The sequence below is a fragment of the Festucalex cinctus genome, chromosome 15 (genome assembly GCF_051991245.1).
Source record: "Festucalex cinctus isolate MCC-2025b chromosome 15, RoL_Fcin_1.0, whole genome shotgun sequence".
In the NCBI taxonomy this organism is placed as follows: Eukaryota; Metazoa; Chordata; class Actinopteri; order Syngnathiformes; family Syngnathidae; genus Festucalex; species Festucalex cinctus.
Genome location: NC_135425.1, coordinates 23,349,643 through 23,365,032, shown reverse-complemented (window position 1 = coordinate 23,365,032; position 15,390 = coordinate 23,349,643). Strand labels below are relative to the sequence as shown.

At 42.3% G+C, this 15,390-nt stretch overlaps 3 protein-coding genes across 8 annotated transcripts in view; 2 read left to right on the top strand and 1 right to left on the bottom strand.

Annotated features, from left to right (window-relative positions):
• The window catches only part of tnpo1 (transportin 1), a 36,408-nt gene extending 36,000 nt beyond the window's left edge, over positions 1–408 (bottom strand). The window contains exon 1 of the mRNA XM_077496684.1: positions 389–408. The gene's annotated coding sequence lies outside the window, so the exon portion shown is untranslated. The remainder of the gene's footprint in view (positions 1–388) is intronic.
• Positions 19–4,388, top strand: dck (deoxycytidine kinase). 3 transcript variants are annotated; one of them, XM_077496687.1, is made up of 8 exons: positions 19–317; positions 580–652; positions 844–959; positions 2,021–2,217; positions 2,731–2,878; positions 3,028–3,143; positions 3,748–3,847; positions 4,168–4,388. In XM_077496687.1, exons 1-8 carry the CDS (start codon positions 219–221, stop codon positions 4,192–4,194), a joined length of 876 nt encoding a protein of 291 aa, XP_077352813.1. In that variant the 5' UTR covers positions 19–218; the 3' UTR covers positions 4,195–4,388. The 3 variants fall into 3 exon arrangements, with proteins under 3 accessions (XP_077352813.1, XP_077352815.1, XP_077352814.1); XM_077496689.1 differs by having other exon boundaries at positions 19–330; positions 539–652; positions 2,024–2,217; positions 4,168–4,386; XM_077496688.1 differs by having other exon boundaries at positions 2,024–2,217; positions 4,168–4,383.
• A 1,116-nt stretch (positions 4,389–5,504) lies between these two features.
• LOC144001964 (electrogenic sodium bicarbonate cotransporter 1-like) overlaps positions 5,505–15,390 on the top strand; it is a 30,883-nt gene continuing 20,997 nt past the window's right edge. For 2 of the 4 annotated variants that reach the window (XM_077496672.1, XM_077496673.1), the window contains exons 1-7: positions 5,505–6,071; positions 8,864–8,937; positions 9,531–9,707; positions 13,025–13,157; positions 14,021–14,181; positions 14,255–14,434; positions 15,064–15,159. In XM_077496672.1, the coding sequence (XP_077352798.1) occupies positions 6,055–6,071; positions 8,864–8,937; positions 9,531–9,707; positions 13,025–13,157; positions 14,021–14,181; positions 14,255–14,434; positions 15,064–15,159 (838 nt within the window). In that variant the 5' untranslated portion in view covers positions 5,505–6,054. The remainder of the gene's footprint in view (positions 6,072–8,863; positions 8,938–9,530; positions 9,708–13,024; positions 13,158–14,020; positions 14,182–14,254; positions 14,435–15,063; positions 15,160–15,390) is intronic. The other 2 variants (XM_077496675.1, XM_077496674.1) reach the window with 1 other exon arrangement.

Below are 15,390 nucleotides of genomic sequence, written 5' to 3'. Positions count from 1 at the left end.
GGGCGGAAGTGACGACACTATATTGTCGGAAGCATGTCCTACTTTTCAAGCATACGTCCGAGGCGATTACCACACTGTATTTGCGAATAATAACCGTCAGTATAGGAAAGTGTACATTCGTATTGTATGCTATACCATTTTATAATTTACAATGTTGCCACTTAACCGTTACAACATTGCGCTCTGACGTGACAACACTTCTGGGCGGAAGTGAAGTGATGTTTTGTCGGGGGTGCCGGTTTTCTAGGATGCTGTTACTCCTTGACGGTTCCCACATTCTATCTTCGAATAATTACGCGAACTTTAAGCATGGAAAGGTAAGGCATGGAAGTTGAGGTGTATGTAATATCATGTTATAGATTAAGAATTTAAGGGAACTTTCACTCACGTTGGTTTTTGCTTGCCTTGACATGCCTCGCGGAATGACGTCACGTATCACTTCCGGGTTGTTGATGCTGTTACTTGCTCCCCGCCAAATTTTGACGAACGCGCTTTTCCGCTTGTTATCCCACTTCGACGCCGCTACGACGGATTTTAGCGTCTTTCGCCCGTAACCTAAACATGTCTTTAACCCCGAAGAGGCCCCGCTCCGATCCCATCAACGACTCCATGGAGAAGAGAATCAAGCGGATTTCAATCGAAGGCAACATCGGTCAGTGCAATTTAACTAAACAAATTTATTGTTGTTACAGAAAACTTCTAAATAGCCATGACACAACTGGGGCAAAGCTCCTCTATGTAAAGCGAAAACAACGGCCAGCACACCGACAAGCAAACGTAGCTAATATATGTTTGCAATGGGACTTATTGAAGGCTTTTTATTTTTATTTTGGGGTGTTACAGCGGCGGGAAAGTCGACCTTCGTCCGCCTTCTGGAGCAAGAGTGCGCCGACTGGGAGGTAGTACCGGAGCCCATCGCCAGGTGGTGCAACGTGCAAACAAGCGGCAACGACTTTGAGGTAGTGTGTTTCCCCCCGCACATTCGCGACATTTGCTATTTGTTTTTAACCTATCCGCTGTTACTCCCTGAAATTGTTTACATATTCATGGTGTGTTTTGTGCAGGTCTAGTGTCAAGTAACTATGTGGAATCAGCCGAACAGCTCATTTTAATCAAAAGTAAAGCCATTTTGTCCCATATGCATGCAACTACAAACTTTTTAGAGAGGTGTCAGTTACTCATGGATTGTCACTATTCCTGGCATGGACTACTGTAGTGTATTTTGTTTAGCCTCCAGTGCCATTTTGGAACTCCCAGTTGAAGATTACTGTAATACTGACACACAAAACAAATATAATTTAACAATATAGAGTATAGTTAAGCTCTAAAAATGTTCAACCATACTACACCTTTGCTACATAGTGCTAGTTTAGGTGAATTTCAGCCAAGTGTTCTAGAGATGGCAAAAAAGAAAACAGTGATGTGTAATTAGATGGACAGAAAAATAAAAGAATCATTTATTATTGTTTGCTATACCTATGGATCATTTCAGATCCAACTTTGGTGTGGACATGGATACTCCACCCATCCGTGCATGAGCATAACTGGGAGCATCTTCATCTGTATTTAGAATGCAGCTGCCATCTGGCCACATTTCCGCTGCACATCGCTGGTCACATGGGGTGTTCAAGCATTCCAAGTGCAATCAGAAATTGAGCCTCACTTAAAGAACACACTTTCCCAGGCGTTGACTTTGTATATAATGTCCAATCCTGTTGGAAAAGTCTTTTTACCCACAAGTAGTGACAGCTTTACAGATTCCGCGTCTTCTATGCATTAAATCCAACATTAGTAAACATTTATTTAAATTAATGTATTCATTAATACAATATAAATACAATTGCACATTTAAAAAGACATTTAACTACTGAAATCACGACTTCAATGCCAGCCATTTTCAGAAAAGACAATCATTTTGAGGTAACTGAAAGGAGTGCTGCATCAAAAAAAACTTTGTTAATCATTTGTTTGCGCTTTTTTATTTGAGAAAATATTCCAATTAAGTCTGCCCCCCGCCCAGCAGGAGCTGACGTCATCGCAGCGTAGCGGCGGCAACGTGCTGAAGATGATGTACGACAAGCCGGAGCGTTGGGCGTACACCTTCCAGAGCTACGCCTGCATCAGCCGCGTCCGCGCCCAGATCCGCTCGGCCAACGGGAAGCTGCGGGAGGCCGAGAACCCCGTGCAGTTTTTTGAGCGCTCCATCTACAGCGACAGGTAAGACGTGACACCTGTGAAGTTCAAGTTTTACTAGGAATGCTACAATTCTTCCAAATAAAGGAAGAAGCAAAATGTCTGCCTCGAGCTTCGCATGAATAATTTTTTCATACAGACTAATTCGTTATAGAAATAATTTAGTGATGTCCAAAGTTCGGGATAGTTTACCCCTTTGAGGAAAAAAAAGTGCAATGTGTACCATAACAGCATGCCTGCAGTGTAGTTGAACACCGAAGGTATCGTATCAGTGTTTAGCTAGCAGGTTAGCCAGTCAGCTCTTCACTCTCATTCACTGACACCCATATCACTCACCAGACCAGGTCCCACCTTTTAAAGTTATAAACACTCAGTCACAGAAACTACATTGAAACGTGAGCATGGCGACCCCTAAGTGGACATAAACAATATCTGCATAGTGTTCAAAAAAATCAAAATACATTTGTATCCGTTTAATATATCGTTTGATAGCTGGAGCCATATTATTAACTATAAGCGATATCTACTGTATGTCAGGTACATCTTTGCCGCCAACCTCTACGAGAACGAGTGCCTGAACGACACGGAGTGGTCCGTCTACCAGGACTGGCACAGCTGGCTGCACAGCCAGTTTGGCCAGCACATTGAGCTGGACGGTATCATCTATCTGAGGGTCCCCCCGGAGGTATTTTGCAGACTCGAATCCAAGCCCCTTTCCCCACATCTCTTTCAGAATTACAATCATATTTATTAGACAAGAAAGGAATTCATCTGCAACTGTTGGAGTCACTTATTTTTTTTTTTTTTCTCTCTCCCCCGTTTCTGTGCGTGTAGAAGTGCATGGAGAGGCTTCACCTGCGCGGCCGCGAGGAAGAGCAGGAAATCCCTTTGGAGTATCTGGAGAAGCTCCACGTCAAACACGAGAGCTGGCTGCAGCACAAGACCATGACGTGAGACCCCATTCCACACCCGCGCACCCTTTCCGACCCCCTCCCCGTCCGACATGTTTACTCGAGGGGGCCCGAGGTTCGCCTCGTGCGCTCACGTTTGCGTCTGCCAGAGAAAGAGCGCCTTTCATGAAGCCCGAGGGAGGATGGAAGAGATCCCATGTGATCTGGCTCTGCGTGCGTGCATGCGTTCTTGTGTGTGTGTACAGTCAGTGTGAGTACTGTGTATATCTATATATATGTGTGTCTGTATTTATACGATCTACTCAACTGTCGATGAAGTTCTGGGAAAAAGTTACTGGTAGTTTATTTCCCCCAAATTGCTGGTACTTCAGAAATCTGTAGAAGCACAGCTACACATGTATGTACACTTAAAGTGCAGAGTTTCCAAGGTTGACAGCATCTCATAAAGTTAACTGAAAATTTAAATAAATAGTTCCCTGAAGTTAACACAGTTTTAAATTCATCTACTATCGGCCGTCATTTAAAAAAAAAAAAAAAGCAGATACGGATATTTGCCAAAATGATGAATCTCAACGCCGATAAAATGTCCACCCCTATAAACTGTACAGTAGTTTGTCTGTCTCTAACCCGTCTGGTCACGCAGGATGGACTTTGAGTACCTGGCCAACGTGCCGGTACTGACGCTGGACGCCGCGGATGAGTTCAAAAGCAGCAAGAGCAAGAGTGCCGACATGATGGAGAAGGTAAGAGGAGGTGATGGCCAAAATGTGTTCATCCAAGTAAAGCTGGCCTTAAAATAAAAAATGTTGACAAAAATTCTTTTTGCCATTAGAATACATTTTCGTCCTTTGCACATGTAAACGGAAAAAAATGTTGCTGGTGTTTTTACAAAAGGGGGAGGGGAGACAGAAAATGTAGCTTTTGATGATGCCTTGGTCATTCACACATTTTCTAAAAGCAAAGGGGGAAACACTGATCAAAATCAGAAATCTAATCACACACAATGAATGACAATGTGTCTATGCAGGATTCCATCTAACTGAAAATCCAAACTGTTTTCCAGGTGAAAGAGTTCCTGAGCACCTTGTGAGAAACTGCAGACGGGGAAAGGGAGAAAGTGCTATTATTTGTATTTTTTCCAATCTTTTTGTTTTGTTTTTAAGTAATGACATGACGCTGGAGTGGCATTTTTTTAACCACAATGTGTGTACTATTTATATAAGTATGTGGCTCATAGACTGCAATAAACTTCTATGTGTGAAATAAAACCTTCCATCGGTTTCCTATGACGAGAAAGGCACGGGATAAAAAAAAAAAAAAAAAAAACATTTTGAATGTGGAAAAAGGGGACAAAAGGGGGAGCTAAATATCTAAATAAACATGTATTGTTAAATTTCTGTAATTGTCTTACAATTGTGAATAGTGAAAAGTGAATAAATGGGGGGAAGTAAAGGTAGGGATTTATGTTAAACATAACTGACAAAGTAAGAAGTGATCAAAAAAATGGGGACATTTGTATTTTATATTATACATAATGTTACATTATATACTGTTCATTTTTCCAACGTTTATACTGTATATGAATGCTAGCCAAGTTGTTGAATACAAAGACTAATAGTTGCAGCTCAATAAAGGATTGACCAAAAAAAAAAAGCTTTAATAAGATTTACTTCTTTGGCAGAGGTATTAAAAATAAGTTGTTTCAGTGATTAAAAACTAAATCCAGCAGATGGCGCCAGTCATCCTGCCCAACATAACCAACTATCAGACCCTTCTCAACATAACAGCTGGTTTTAATTGACTTTTTGAAATGTCTTCAATAATTTTATATATGATATAAAGCAAAAATAAAGTAAACAATTCACTCTTGAAACAGAAAGTTATATTTTTATTTTGAAATTTTGGATTTATGAATTAAAAAATTTGACGTGGAACGTAAATTTTTGTTTTCCAATTCGTGCTACATTATCCAATAAAACACACGACCACAAGGTAAACAATTTCAAAAATACTACCAATTATTTGGACTTACTTTTTAAATGCCTTCTTAAGTAATTATTCATAATTCTATAATAATACAAGTACATTTATTTACGATGACGATTTAAAAAAAAAAAATCCATATAAAAACATCAGTGAAGCCGTACCATTGACCTTCTTTATATTGTACTTACTAAAAAAAAAAAATTCATTAGTAACATAAATACAATTGTGCATTATGATTTCATCCATCTATCAAGCTGCTCTTTCTGTTGTGTGCGCCTCGGCCACTTGGGGGCAGTCTAATGAAGACGCTTTGTAGAGGGAAAAGAATATACCTGTGATTAGCGTAATTATTGTGTTCATGTGTTGATTTCAAATATCGGTTGCTTAAAGGTTTATAATGCTTTTACACAGGTAGTATTTGTTTGCTTTATGGGCTTTTGCATTGTTTGTTAGATTAAGCTGAATTGACTTTCCTGAGGCCAAGAACATTTTACACGATATGTCAATAGAACATTTTGTAATGTGTGTTAAAACGCTTAAAAAAATGCTCTTCGTTGCTTGAAATTTTACTTGCAAATTGTTTATTATTATAATCCAACCCGTTTTAAATATTGACAGAGGTGTGCGTGTGTGTTTGCGCATGTGCGTGTAAAGGTGGGGGAGTAACTCAAGGGAGCCGCCCCCAACTGACTGACGTCACTGAGAAGGAGGGATGGCACTTAAATGTGTCCAAAGGAGTCACCACCAGCCGCGAGAACACGCGGGCGACACTTTTTGTGTGTGTGTGTGGTCCTCCGGCCGACCACGATGACACCTGGACGCTACCTGTGAGACACTCCCGCTACCCGACCGACCACCGCCAACCCACCGGCTCGGACGCGCTTCCCAAGCCGGCCCGCGGACACTGCCGCTCGGCTTACACGTCCGCCCCCACCGAAGTCAGAAGAAGAAAGAAGACGCGACCATGAGTTCCGAGAAGAAGTAAGTTCGCCGAAACTTTTTTTGGGGGGGGGGGGAAAGTTCGCCATCCTCCAACTTTTTAGTTCACCATCCTCCAACTTTTTATGTTTTAGACATGTTCGTAATGACGAGCGATGACATGGACTTAAATGAGTCGCTAATCGGTTTTGCGATGAGCTGTCGGCGTGTATTAAGGCGCGGGAGAGACGGGGGCGCACGCGCACGACGACCGGGGCGCACGCGCACGACGACCGGGGCGCACGCGCACGACGACCGGGGCGCGCCCCCCGGAGGGTGACTGAGAAATGGTTGGATTGCGGGGAGGGGGGGTCACTTTTTTTTCAGTTTCTACCACTTGTTAACCACTTCACAAAGTTTTCATTCTATTAAAAGCCGTTTTGTACTACTAGTAAAGGCCTAGATGTTAACTAGTATATTTTTCTAATCTACTAGTAGCAATTGTCAACTAGCGTAGTTTGCCTCAAATAATATTTGATATCCTTGATATCCAGCTCAAGGTTCATGTGCTTGTATGCTCTTTGTCCTCATTAGTAAAACAGGCCAGAGCACTGGTGGAATGACTCGAGTGCACTCGTAGAATGACTGTCTCTTGTATTTTTTTTTTATTATTTGTAAACTACTGTACGACATTCATGCACACTAGTTGGACAACATGTTACTCATGAGGTGAAACTGCATTAGCTATCTGAAAGATACTAGTACAGTACTAGCCTACTAGTGAAACACTAGATGTTAACAAGTGGATTTTTTTTTTTTTAATGTCGCCACTTGTTAGGACAGAGAATTTACTACATGGACCAAATCTGAATATCGAATAGTAACACAATTCTTACTTGTAAAGCTTTTTCCACTACCGCTGCTACTTTTGGCTAAGTATATACAATTAAACTTTGCTACTTAAGATACTACTCTGTAGGGCCTAGTCTTGTCATACACTAGTACCCTAACTAACTAGTAGTACCAAACTGAAATTATTATACAAGTCGATTGCCATTTTAAGTTACAGAGTACTTTTTCTCCTCTCTAGTAGGACAACTGTGGCATACTTAGCAACATGTTACTAGTGTGAGGCGAAACTGTGCACTAGTTTACTGCTGCGTGCTACTAGAACTACAAGTGACATTATAAAATTCTACTTGTTAACATTTCACTAGTAGTCCAGGTTGTATGCAAAAAACCTGTCAGGCTACTACTGCGAGGATAGGGTCAAAATATTAGGGACGGCTCTCACTGTTAATGCAATTGTGACCTGAATATCTCTCGGTGTCAATGAGAAAGTGAAGTCAAGCGATATTATCTTGGTGGTGGTGGTCTGCGTCACGCCAGCTCTGATCCCCGAGCTGATGATGATGATGATGATGATGATGATGATCCTGAGGAAGAGGAGGTCACAGAGTATTAAGATAAGATCAAAGGAAGATTTGCACACTCGATGGATCTTATCTGTGTTATGCTTTCATGCACACAAAAAAAAAAGTGTGTTGAATGTGAGATGTGGCTGAATATGAGAGGTGTTTATGTGAGAGGATCCTATAGATCTCTGGATGAGAGGAATGTATTCTAATGAGAGTATTTACGAGAGGGGCGATTGTGTAAATGAGAGGCAATGTTTTTGTATGAGAGTGAGAATGGAGCGTCTCAGTCAGTGAACGTCATGAGAGAGGAGTGTGTGTTTTTTTCCGCGTGTCCGTGCGAGTTTTTTTCCGCATATGAGCGTGTTTTTCCACGTGTGTGTGATTTCCGTCCCGTTCCGGTAATTCTGGCCGATCCACCTCCAAGACTTTGCAGTCTTCCTAAAAGGCTGCAACCCGAGCCTCTTGCTGGTCCTGCAGTTTCTCTGAGGGCCAATTGAGGGTGCGGAAGTGTCACATCATCACTTGTATATTTGTGACCTGACGGTGATAACTGCCACAAGTCGCTATACTATGAACCGAGACCAGAAAGCTCCTTACAATGCACGGAGGGTTCCACCCTGAATCCAGCATCCTGAGGCCGTACACAAAGGACGAGTGAGCGTCATGGGCACTGTCCAGGAGGAAACAACATGCCTCCAAGAATGCATCAAGAAAATGGCCTCCAGGGACAGTGATTGCTGAGGCAACAGAAGTCAACTAAGGAGAAGGAGCCAGATGGGCTGAGAAGTAGGGGTGTGAATGGCCTAGTACCTGACGATTCGATCCGTATCACGATTCATAGGTCACGATTCGATTCGATACCGATTAATCCCGATATGAATTTACAAGTCGATTGTTACGATTTTTTTTTTTTACTCAATTTAGAAAATACCATTCAGTAAACTTTTACATGTACACTGTAAGATTTGTATGAAAATGTATTATTTATTGACTTCAGTGTTATAACTGTGATTTAACAAACAGGTTGTAACCATTTTTCATATTAGAACAGCATTGAAATGAAATATTAAGGCTTAATGTTCCATTAATATAACATTCTTCCATGCTTAAGGTGTGAAAGTTAGACGTTTTGTTGAATATTTTTTCATCAAAAATGGATGTTAAAAAATCGATTCGGCTGCCTATTTAACACCCCTACTGAGAAGGAGCCAGATGGGCTTGTCATGGAAAGTACCACTGAAAAATTGAAGAAGTGACTTGCCGTTGAGAAAACATAACAGTGCCTGGAAAAAGTAAACAATATGACAAGAATTGAACACATTTAATTCCATTTTTCATTTCACTTTTAGCCAAATAAGGCAACCGATTTTCAAACTAGGACAACGTACCAACATCGCACATAGCGACAAGCGTGTTTTTGTTTTGCGTGTTTTGCAGAGTGGAGGATGAGGCCATCCTGGACCGAGGGGCGTCTTTCGTCAAGCACGTGTGCGACGAAGAGGAAGTGGAAGGTGAGCGGTCACCTCGTGTGTCCCCCCCCACCACACCAGGAAGTTTGTTGTGTCATACGTATACATGGTGGCTTGACCTTGTTGTCGCTCAGGTGAAAACAAAATGAGAAGTCCCGCCGCCGAAATGTTGCTGAGGAGGAATTATTGTCTACATTTAGTTCTTAGTTCAGTTTAGTGGTAGCATGGTAGCTTAGTAGTTAGCTCGTCTGCCTCACAAGTTTTGGTTTGAACGACACTTTTAAACATTGCTAAGTCAGTTTACATTCATTGATCATGAATTGTAGCAACAATAATTCTATCATGAATAGAACCACAAAAAAAAGTGTCAAGAAGCCATGCCCAAAAAGAGAAAGAAGGAAGTCTGCCATTTTGGTATGAAGCGGCCATTTTAGGGTTATTTTGGTCATTTCTTGTTTGTTGCAAATGCCTTCATTTTGTCGCATTATCATTTGAACTACGCTCACGGCAGATTTAGCTGATTCTCCAAATTTAATAGCTTCGCTGTTCTTCGTCGCGGCGAACAACGTTTAAAAAATTCCATTTTAAATTGACGCCTCAACACAACAAAGTGTTTTCTCTCGTTGTTCCGGCAGGTCACCACACGGTGTACATCGGCGTGCACGTTCCCAAGAGCTACCACCGCCGCAGGCGCCACCACCGCAAGTCCAGCCACAAGGAGAAGCGCGAGCGCGCCGAGCCCAGCGTGGAGGGTTACAAGTCGGACGGCGAAAACGCGGACGACGCCGCCGCCAGTCTCCTCAAGCCGCTCAGTGAGTCACACTTGTGCCGCTTAAACTTGTTAGCAAATAATTGGTATACTTTTGGAGATGCTAGCGACTTAAGTAATTGATCCCGACTATTTTTTTTGTTTAACAATTTGACTTTAGATATCATCAGTGTTTGTTGAAGCTTAGTGTGATGACACCAGCGTTACTGTGAGATTGACAACATATGGATGTGTTTGTTTGTTTGTGTGTGTGTTGTTGTTGTTGTTTTCCATATAAAGCTTCTATCTACAGGAAATGACAGTGTGAGGTTCTGAAGTCAAACCGATAGTCGATGTCATGGGCTAGCAAACAGCCGTGATAGCATCTCCATGGCAGGAAGTTGTATAATTTTGTGCCATTTTCATTTCTTTCCCGTCTTAGTTTCCTGGGGTCATTTCCAGGTCATTTATGTTTACCCTTTTTTCTTTTTGATTGTGACCTCCTTTTTAAAATTATTTTTTTTCCTCTTTTACGGCCATTGGACCTGCTTTATGAGATTGCGATGGAACTGAGAAGTGTTGGTGACTCTGTACGCTTAACAAGAAGACTCTTTGTGATTTGATGTCGCTTTATCTTCATCTCAAACCCCCCTGCCTTAACCGGGTCTTGTCTCTGGGTTGGTACCTTGAAAGGTTCTTTTGTTCACCTAACGCAAGGAAACATACCTGCATCCTGGAACAGACTCCAATTGTTACCTTTTTAGTCCCTTGGAATGTGTTGGGGAATCTTAAGTAACATAAACGGAGTCCCGCTGTCTTTTTATTTCTGACATTGGTGCTGTGTTTTACTGCTAAATTAAGATCAAGCGTCGTGAGTTGGGATTAGAAGCTCAATTTGGAGCCTCTTGCGACTCCTCTGTTGTGTAACTTTCCCGGTAGAGTCGCTCCTTGGGCTAATCCCCGTGGTGCCGTGTCATTGAACGAGTTAGCGCTTGAGCTCTAATCAATGAGCGCGAGGACAAAAGCCGGCGGCACGTGACCGAGACTCTTAGTCAACCGTCGGTCTGACAGGAGACACGGGTGACGCGCCCTCCTATGGCGTCAGACCGCACACGGCTTCTTAGAAGGAAGTAAACATTCGGCAGTTCCTCGTCGCAAGGGCGTGTCAAACAAAAAAGTAGCGCCTGCCCCCGGCGCGTCAAAGTAGCTGATTGGTGGCCATTTTTCTCTCATAGCAAGAATCACATTAATCTTCAATAATTATTCCACTGGAGCTCATCATTGGTCCTTCACGCTGTAAATTGTCTAGAATGGGAATAAAGTGTAATCAATCTCTTACACTGTTTATATCCATGTGACTGTGAGGGGGGGGAAATATAGCAAGGTTAACTCGACATAAGCAGAGTCAAATGTGGTCACCGCCTACGTTTTGATTCAGTCTGGCGGAAACGAAACCAGGAAGTGTGGGGCACTGAGCGGAGGATTGTAGCAGTAGCAGAGGGAGGTGGAGGGTCATCAAAGTTATGCACACGTTCTCCCTTTATTGTTTTCATGTATTTTATCATATTTTGTTTTCTCTTTTTATATTTGTAAGTTTTGCGACTTAACTGGGATAACTACGGATAGGGCTGTGCAATTAATCGAAATTCAATTACAATTATGAAATCATTATAATCGTAAAAAAGATTAATGCAAATTTTTGAGTTGTTTAAATTGATACATTTGCACCTTTAAAAAAAATAATAATAAATTACAATAACTAATTTAATAAATTTTGTTTCATCCAAAAGGAACTTGCATAATTCGTGTTTCTAAGAATTGTATTTGTCTCAATATTTTTTTCATTTGTTTTTTTACGTTTAAACATTTTCTTGTTTTGTACCAAAAATAAATAATCGTCCTACTGGCAAAGTGCACATGCTGCACTCCAACTTTAAGTTTTTGCTAACATAAATAAATAAATTTTATTATAAATATGTTTTATTATAAATTCTGTTTGGTCCAAAAGGAACTTACATAATTATAGTATTTCTATTTTTTTTTTATTGATCTTAATATTTTTAAATGTGTAAATATTTTTTGTTTTGTACCAAAAAATAATCATTTGAATAATCGTGATTTCAATTACTGCCAAAATAATCGTGATTATTATTTTTTCCATTATCGAGCAGCCCTAACTTGAGATGACGGTTATCGGATTTTGTGCCATATCATGTGGAAATGGCTGTTGCTAACTTGCTATGGAAATAAAAACGCTTGAATCCAAACCCCCTGATCCTACCGCCTAAACTCTGATTACTACTTGCTCACATTAAGCCCCAATATTACTCGACACAGTAAATTATGTAGAGTAAATTTGACTCTAGAGTAGTTCTAGAGTAGGCTAATATTTACACTTTGAAGAGAGTAAAATAAAGAATTGGAAAAATAAATAAAAGTCACTCAAGAGTTGAGGAACAAACTCTCAACCTTCAGATTGGGAGACAGCTGCACTACTACCTGAGCTATGCCCCTCCTTCTGTTTTCTTATCTCTAAGAGAAAACCAAAAGTCTTCCAAGCTGAAGGTTGTGAGTTTATTCCTCAACCTTTGAATGACTTTTGTTATTATTTTTTAAATTATTTATTTTACTGTCTTCCAAGTGTGAATATTACTCTAAAACCGAGTCTATTTCATCCCACTCTAAATATTAGTTACATTTACTCTACAGAATTTACCGTGTATCACCTTTCCCCCACTTATATCTCTTAGCCCCCCCTGGATCCTTTTACCTAATCCACTGATACTTGCACCTAACCTCCCTGATACTACAGCTGAAACCTGCTGATCCTAACACCTCACCCCCAATCCAACCCTTAAAGCCCCCCTCGATACTACCTGCTAACAACTACCCCTGGATCCTACCAATCTTCTGATACTTCCGCCTAAATCTCAAAACTGCCTAACCCCTCCCTGATCATACCGCCTGCACTCAAGACTTTATTCTCAACCCTTAAAGCTGCCGCCGAAGACCGGATACTACTTCCGAACCCTCTAATCCGAACACCCAGCCCCGACAGTACCATTAACTCCCAGATTCTGATACTGACTAACACTCCGGTACTGCCGATCTTACTTCCCAACTCCCAGATACAACTTATTGAAAACCTTTTGATCATTCCTTGTAACCTGATATTTTACCTCCCCCGTGCTACCACCACCAAACCCCCTGATACAAGGTCTCATAACGCCTGCCCCCGAAGATACGAAGCACGACCGTGCGGAATTCCTGATCATCCCCCACTGACACAACCACCTTCACCCGCCGATACCACATCTCATGATGTCGTCCCGCCGCACATATGAACCACAACACTGAATTCCTCGCACTCCCTGTCTTTAGTTTCCCCGGCGGAGAGGATCCGCTTCATCCTGGGCGAGGAAGATGACGGACCCCCTCCCCCACAGCTCTTCACCGAGCTGGATGAGCTGCTGGCGGTTGATGGGCAGGAGATGGAGTGGAAGGAAACCGCCAGGTAAAGGATCTCTTCTTGCGCACTGGTGCGTAGGGTCTCATTTTGTGTTTTGGCACCGAGAGCCACGAGCAGGGTGGTTACGAAACCCTTAATAAATTATAGTAGTGGGCGGGTGGACTACCGGTCTGCTCTTATCAGATGAATACCGGTAGTACCTGCCCCGTGGGAGCGGGAAGGGGCAGAAACTCCCAGAGGTGGTAAATGTACTCACATTCTGTACTTGAGAAAGAAGAAGCAGATACTAACAACTATTGTATTTAAAAAAAAAACTGCTGATTCAGCTCCATTTGGACTACTTTCACATACTTACACATTCACTGCCATAGACGGCTTTAGACGTCAAAGATTCATTTATTTATTTTTTCTGGACTGGCAGTGAATGAGTTAAGTGTACACATTAAGAATCAAATTCAAATATTTGACGGCGCAACCTGGTTAGCCGGGAAGCTCGGCAACCGTTGCGCTCTCCTCGCAAGACGGCGTGCGGTCCCCGAGTGAGACCCGATGTCCCGTAGGAAACCCGATCCGCCTCAGGGCCTCGGGACAACGGTTCTATTGTGGCGCTGACATCTGAGGCGGGATTCTCATAAACAATCCTTGTCATCTGTGTTACCTGCTCGTCTGCCATGCGACATCACGAACGATCTCCAACCCGGTGACGGGACGGATCCATTTTGAAATTTTCTTACCTTTTCATTTCTTCCCCAACCTTGCGATGACATTTAAAGCGTTGATGTTTTACAAGTGAAATCCTCATAAGCGCTACATTAGCCTCAATGCAACACATACTTTTTCTGAAATTTGGATTGTCCTTTTTTCGAACCGAGAAGTTCCAACCTCTTATTTGCTCCCTGTGCGTTCAGATGGATCAAGTTTGAGGAGAAGGTGGAGAAGGGCGGCGAGCGCTGGAGCAAGCCCCACGTGGCCACGCTGTCGCTGCACAGCTTGATGGAGCTCAAGACCTGCATCGAGAAGGGCACCATCTTGCTGGATCTGGAGGCCTCCACGCTGCCGCAAGTCGTCGGTACGCCACGTTGCGATTCGTCCACTGCAGACCTTACACAGACTTTAAGTTTTTTGGTGCGTGCTTACAACAGAGATGGTGACAGACAGCCAGATCGAGAGCGGCCAGTTGAAGGCGGATCTGAAGGAGAGGGTGATGTACACGCTGCTACGCAAGCACCGTCACCAGACCAAGAAGTCCAACTTGCGCTCGCTCGCCGACATCGGCAAAAGTGTCTCCAGCGCAAGCAGGCTCTTTTCAAGCCAGGAGAATGGTATTCCGAAAGAAAATGTCTGGGTGTCACCCAGAAAAAAAAAACACCTCTTTGACTAGCCATTACTTGTATACACTAAGAAAAAGTTCAACTTTCATTCTTCAGAAGTTAATCGTCAAAAGTCAACCTTACACATTATACATCTTGACAATATGTTCAGTGCGACCTCACTAGTCTAGAATATGAGTTAAGCAGGAAAATCTAGCTGTTTTTATTCATCTTAGGGGGCGGCCATTTTGTCACTTGCTGTCGACTGAAGATGACATCACAGTTGCTCAGGGAAACAACCAATCACAGCTCACCTGTTTTCTGAAGCCGAACTGTGATTGGTTGTTGCCTATATTTATTGTATTTAGACTAGTGAAGCTTCATAAAACATATTGTCAAGATTTTTTATTTATTTATTTTTTGATTGACTTCCCAAAAACAAACAACAAAAAAATGAGTAGTGGCTAGTTTTTTGGGACTACCTGTATATCCCACCTAACTTTCAATTCTTTACACTTTACGTTCCATCTTTACACTAATGACTTCCTTTCCCGATTTCTTCCTGCTTCCCAATTTTTCCTTCTCTTTTTGTTGGTGTCGGCCGTCTCTGCCTTCCTGCCCTTTGTTGGGGGTGTTTAAAGCTCGCAACCTCACCGAGCACCCGGTGCCTTGTTTATCCCCGCACGAGTCGGAAGACCCCTGCGAGGTCCTGAGGAGCGCCAGCATGGGATACCTCAGTAAGTGAGGTCGTGGAGAATCTCGATCAGGCTTGAGTGAAGTCGCTCCAATTATTTCGTAGATTTGTGTGAGTCTTGGAACGTCTGTAAAAGGTCTTGACATTTACTTTTGTCGCGGATTAACAGTCGGCGAGGATAACGGGAGCCATTAACACTGTTTAATCCTGTTGCCCAATACCCAAACTCTACAGCCATAACCTACCGCTCAACCTTTATCATCTAATACTACTG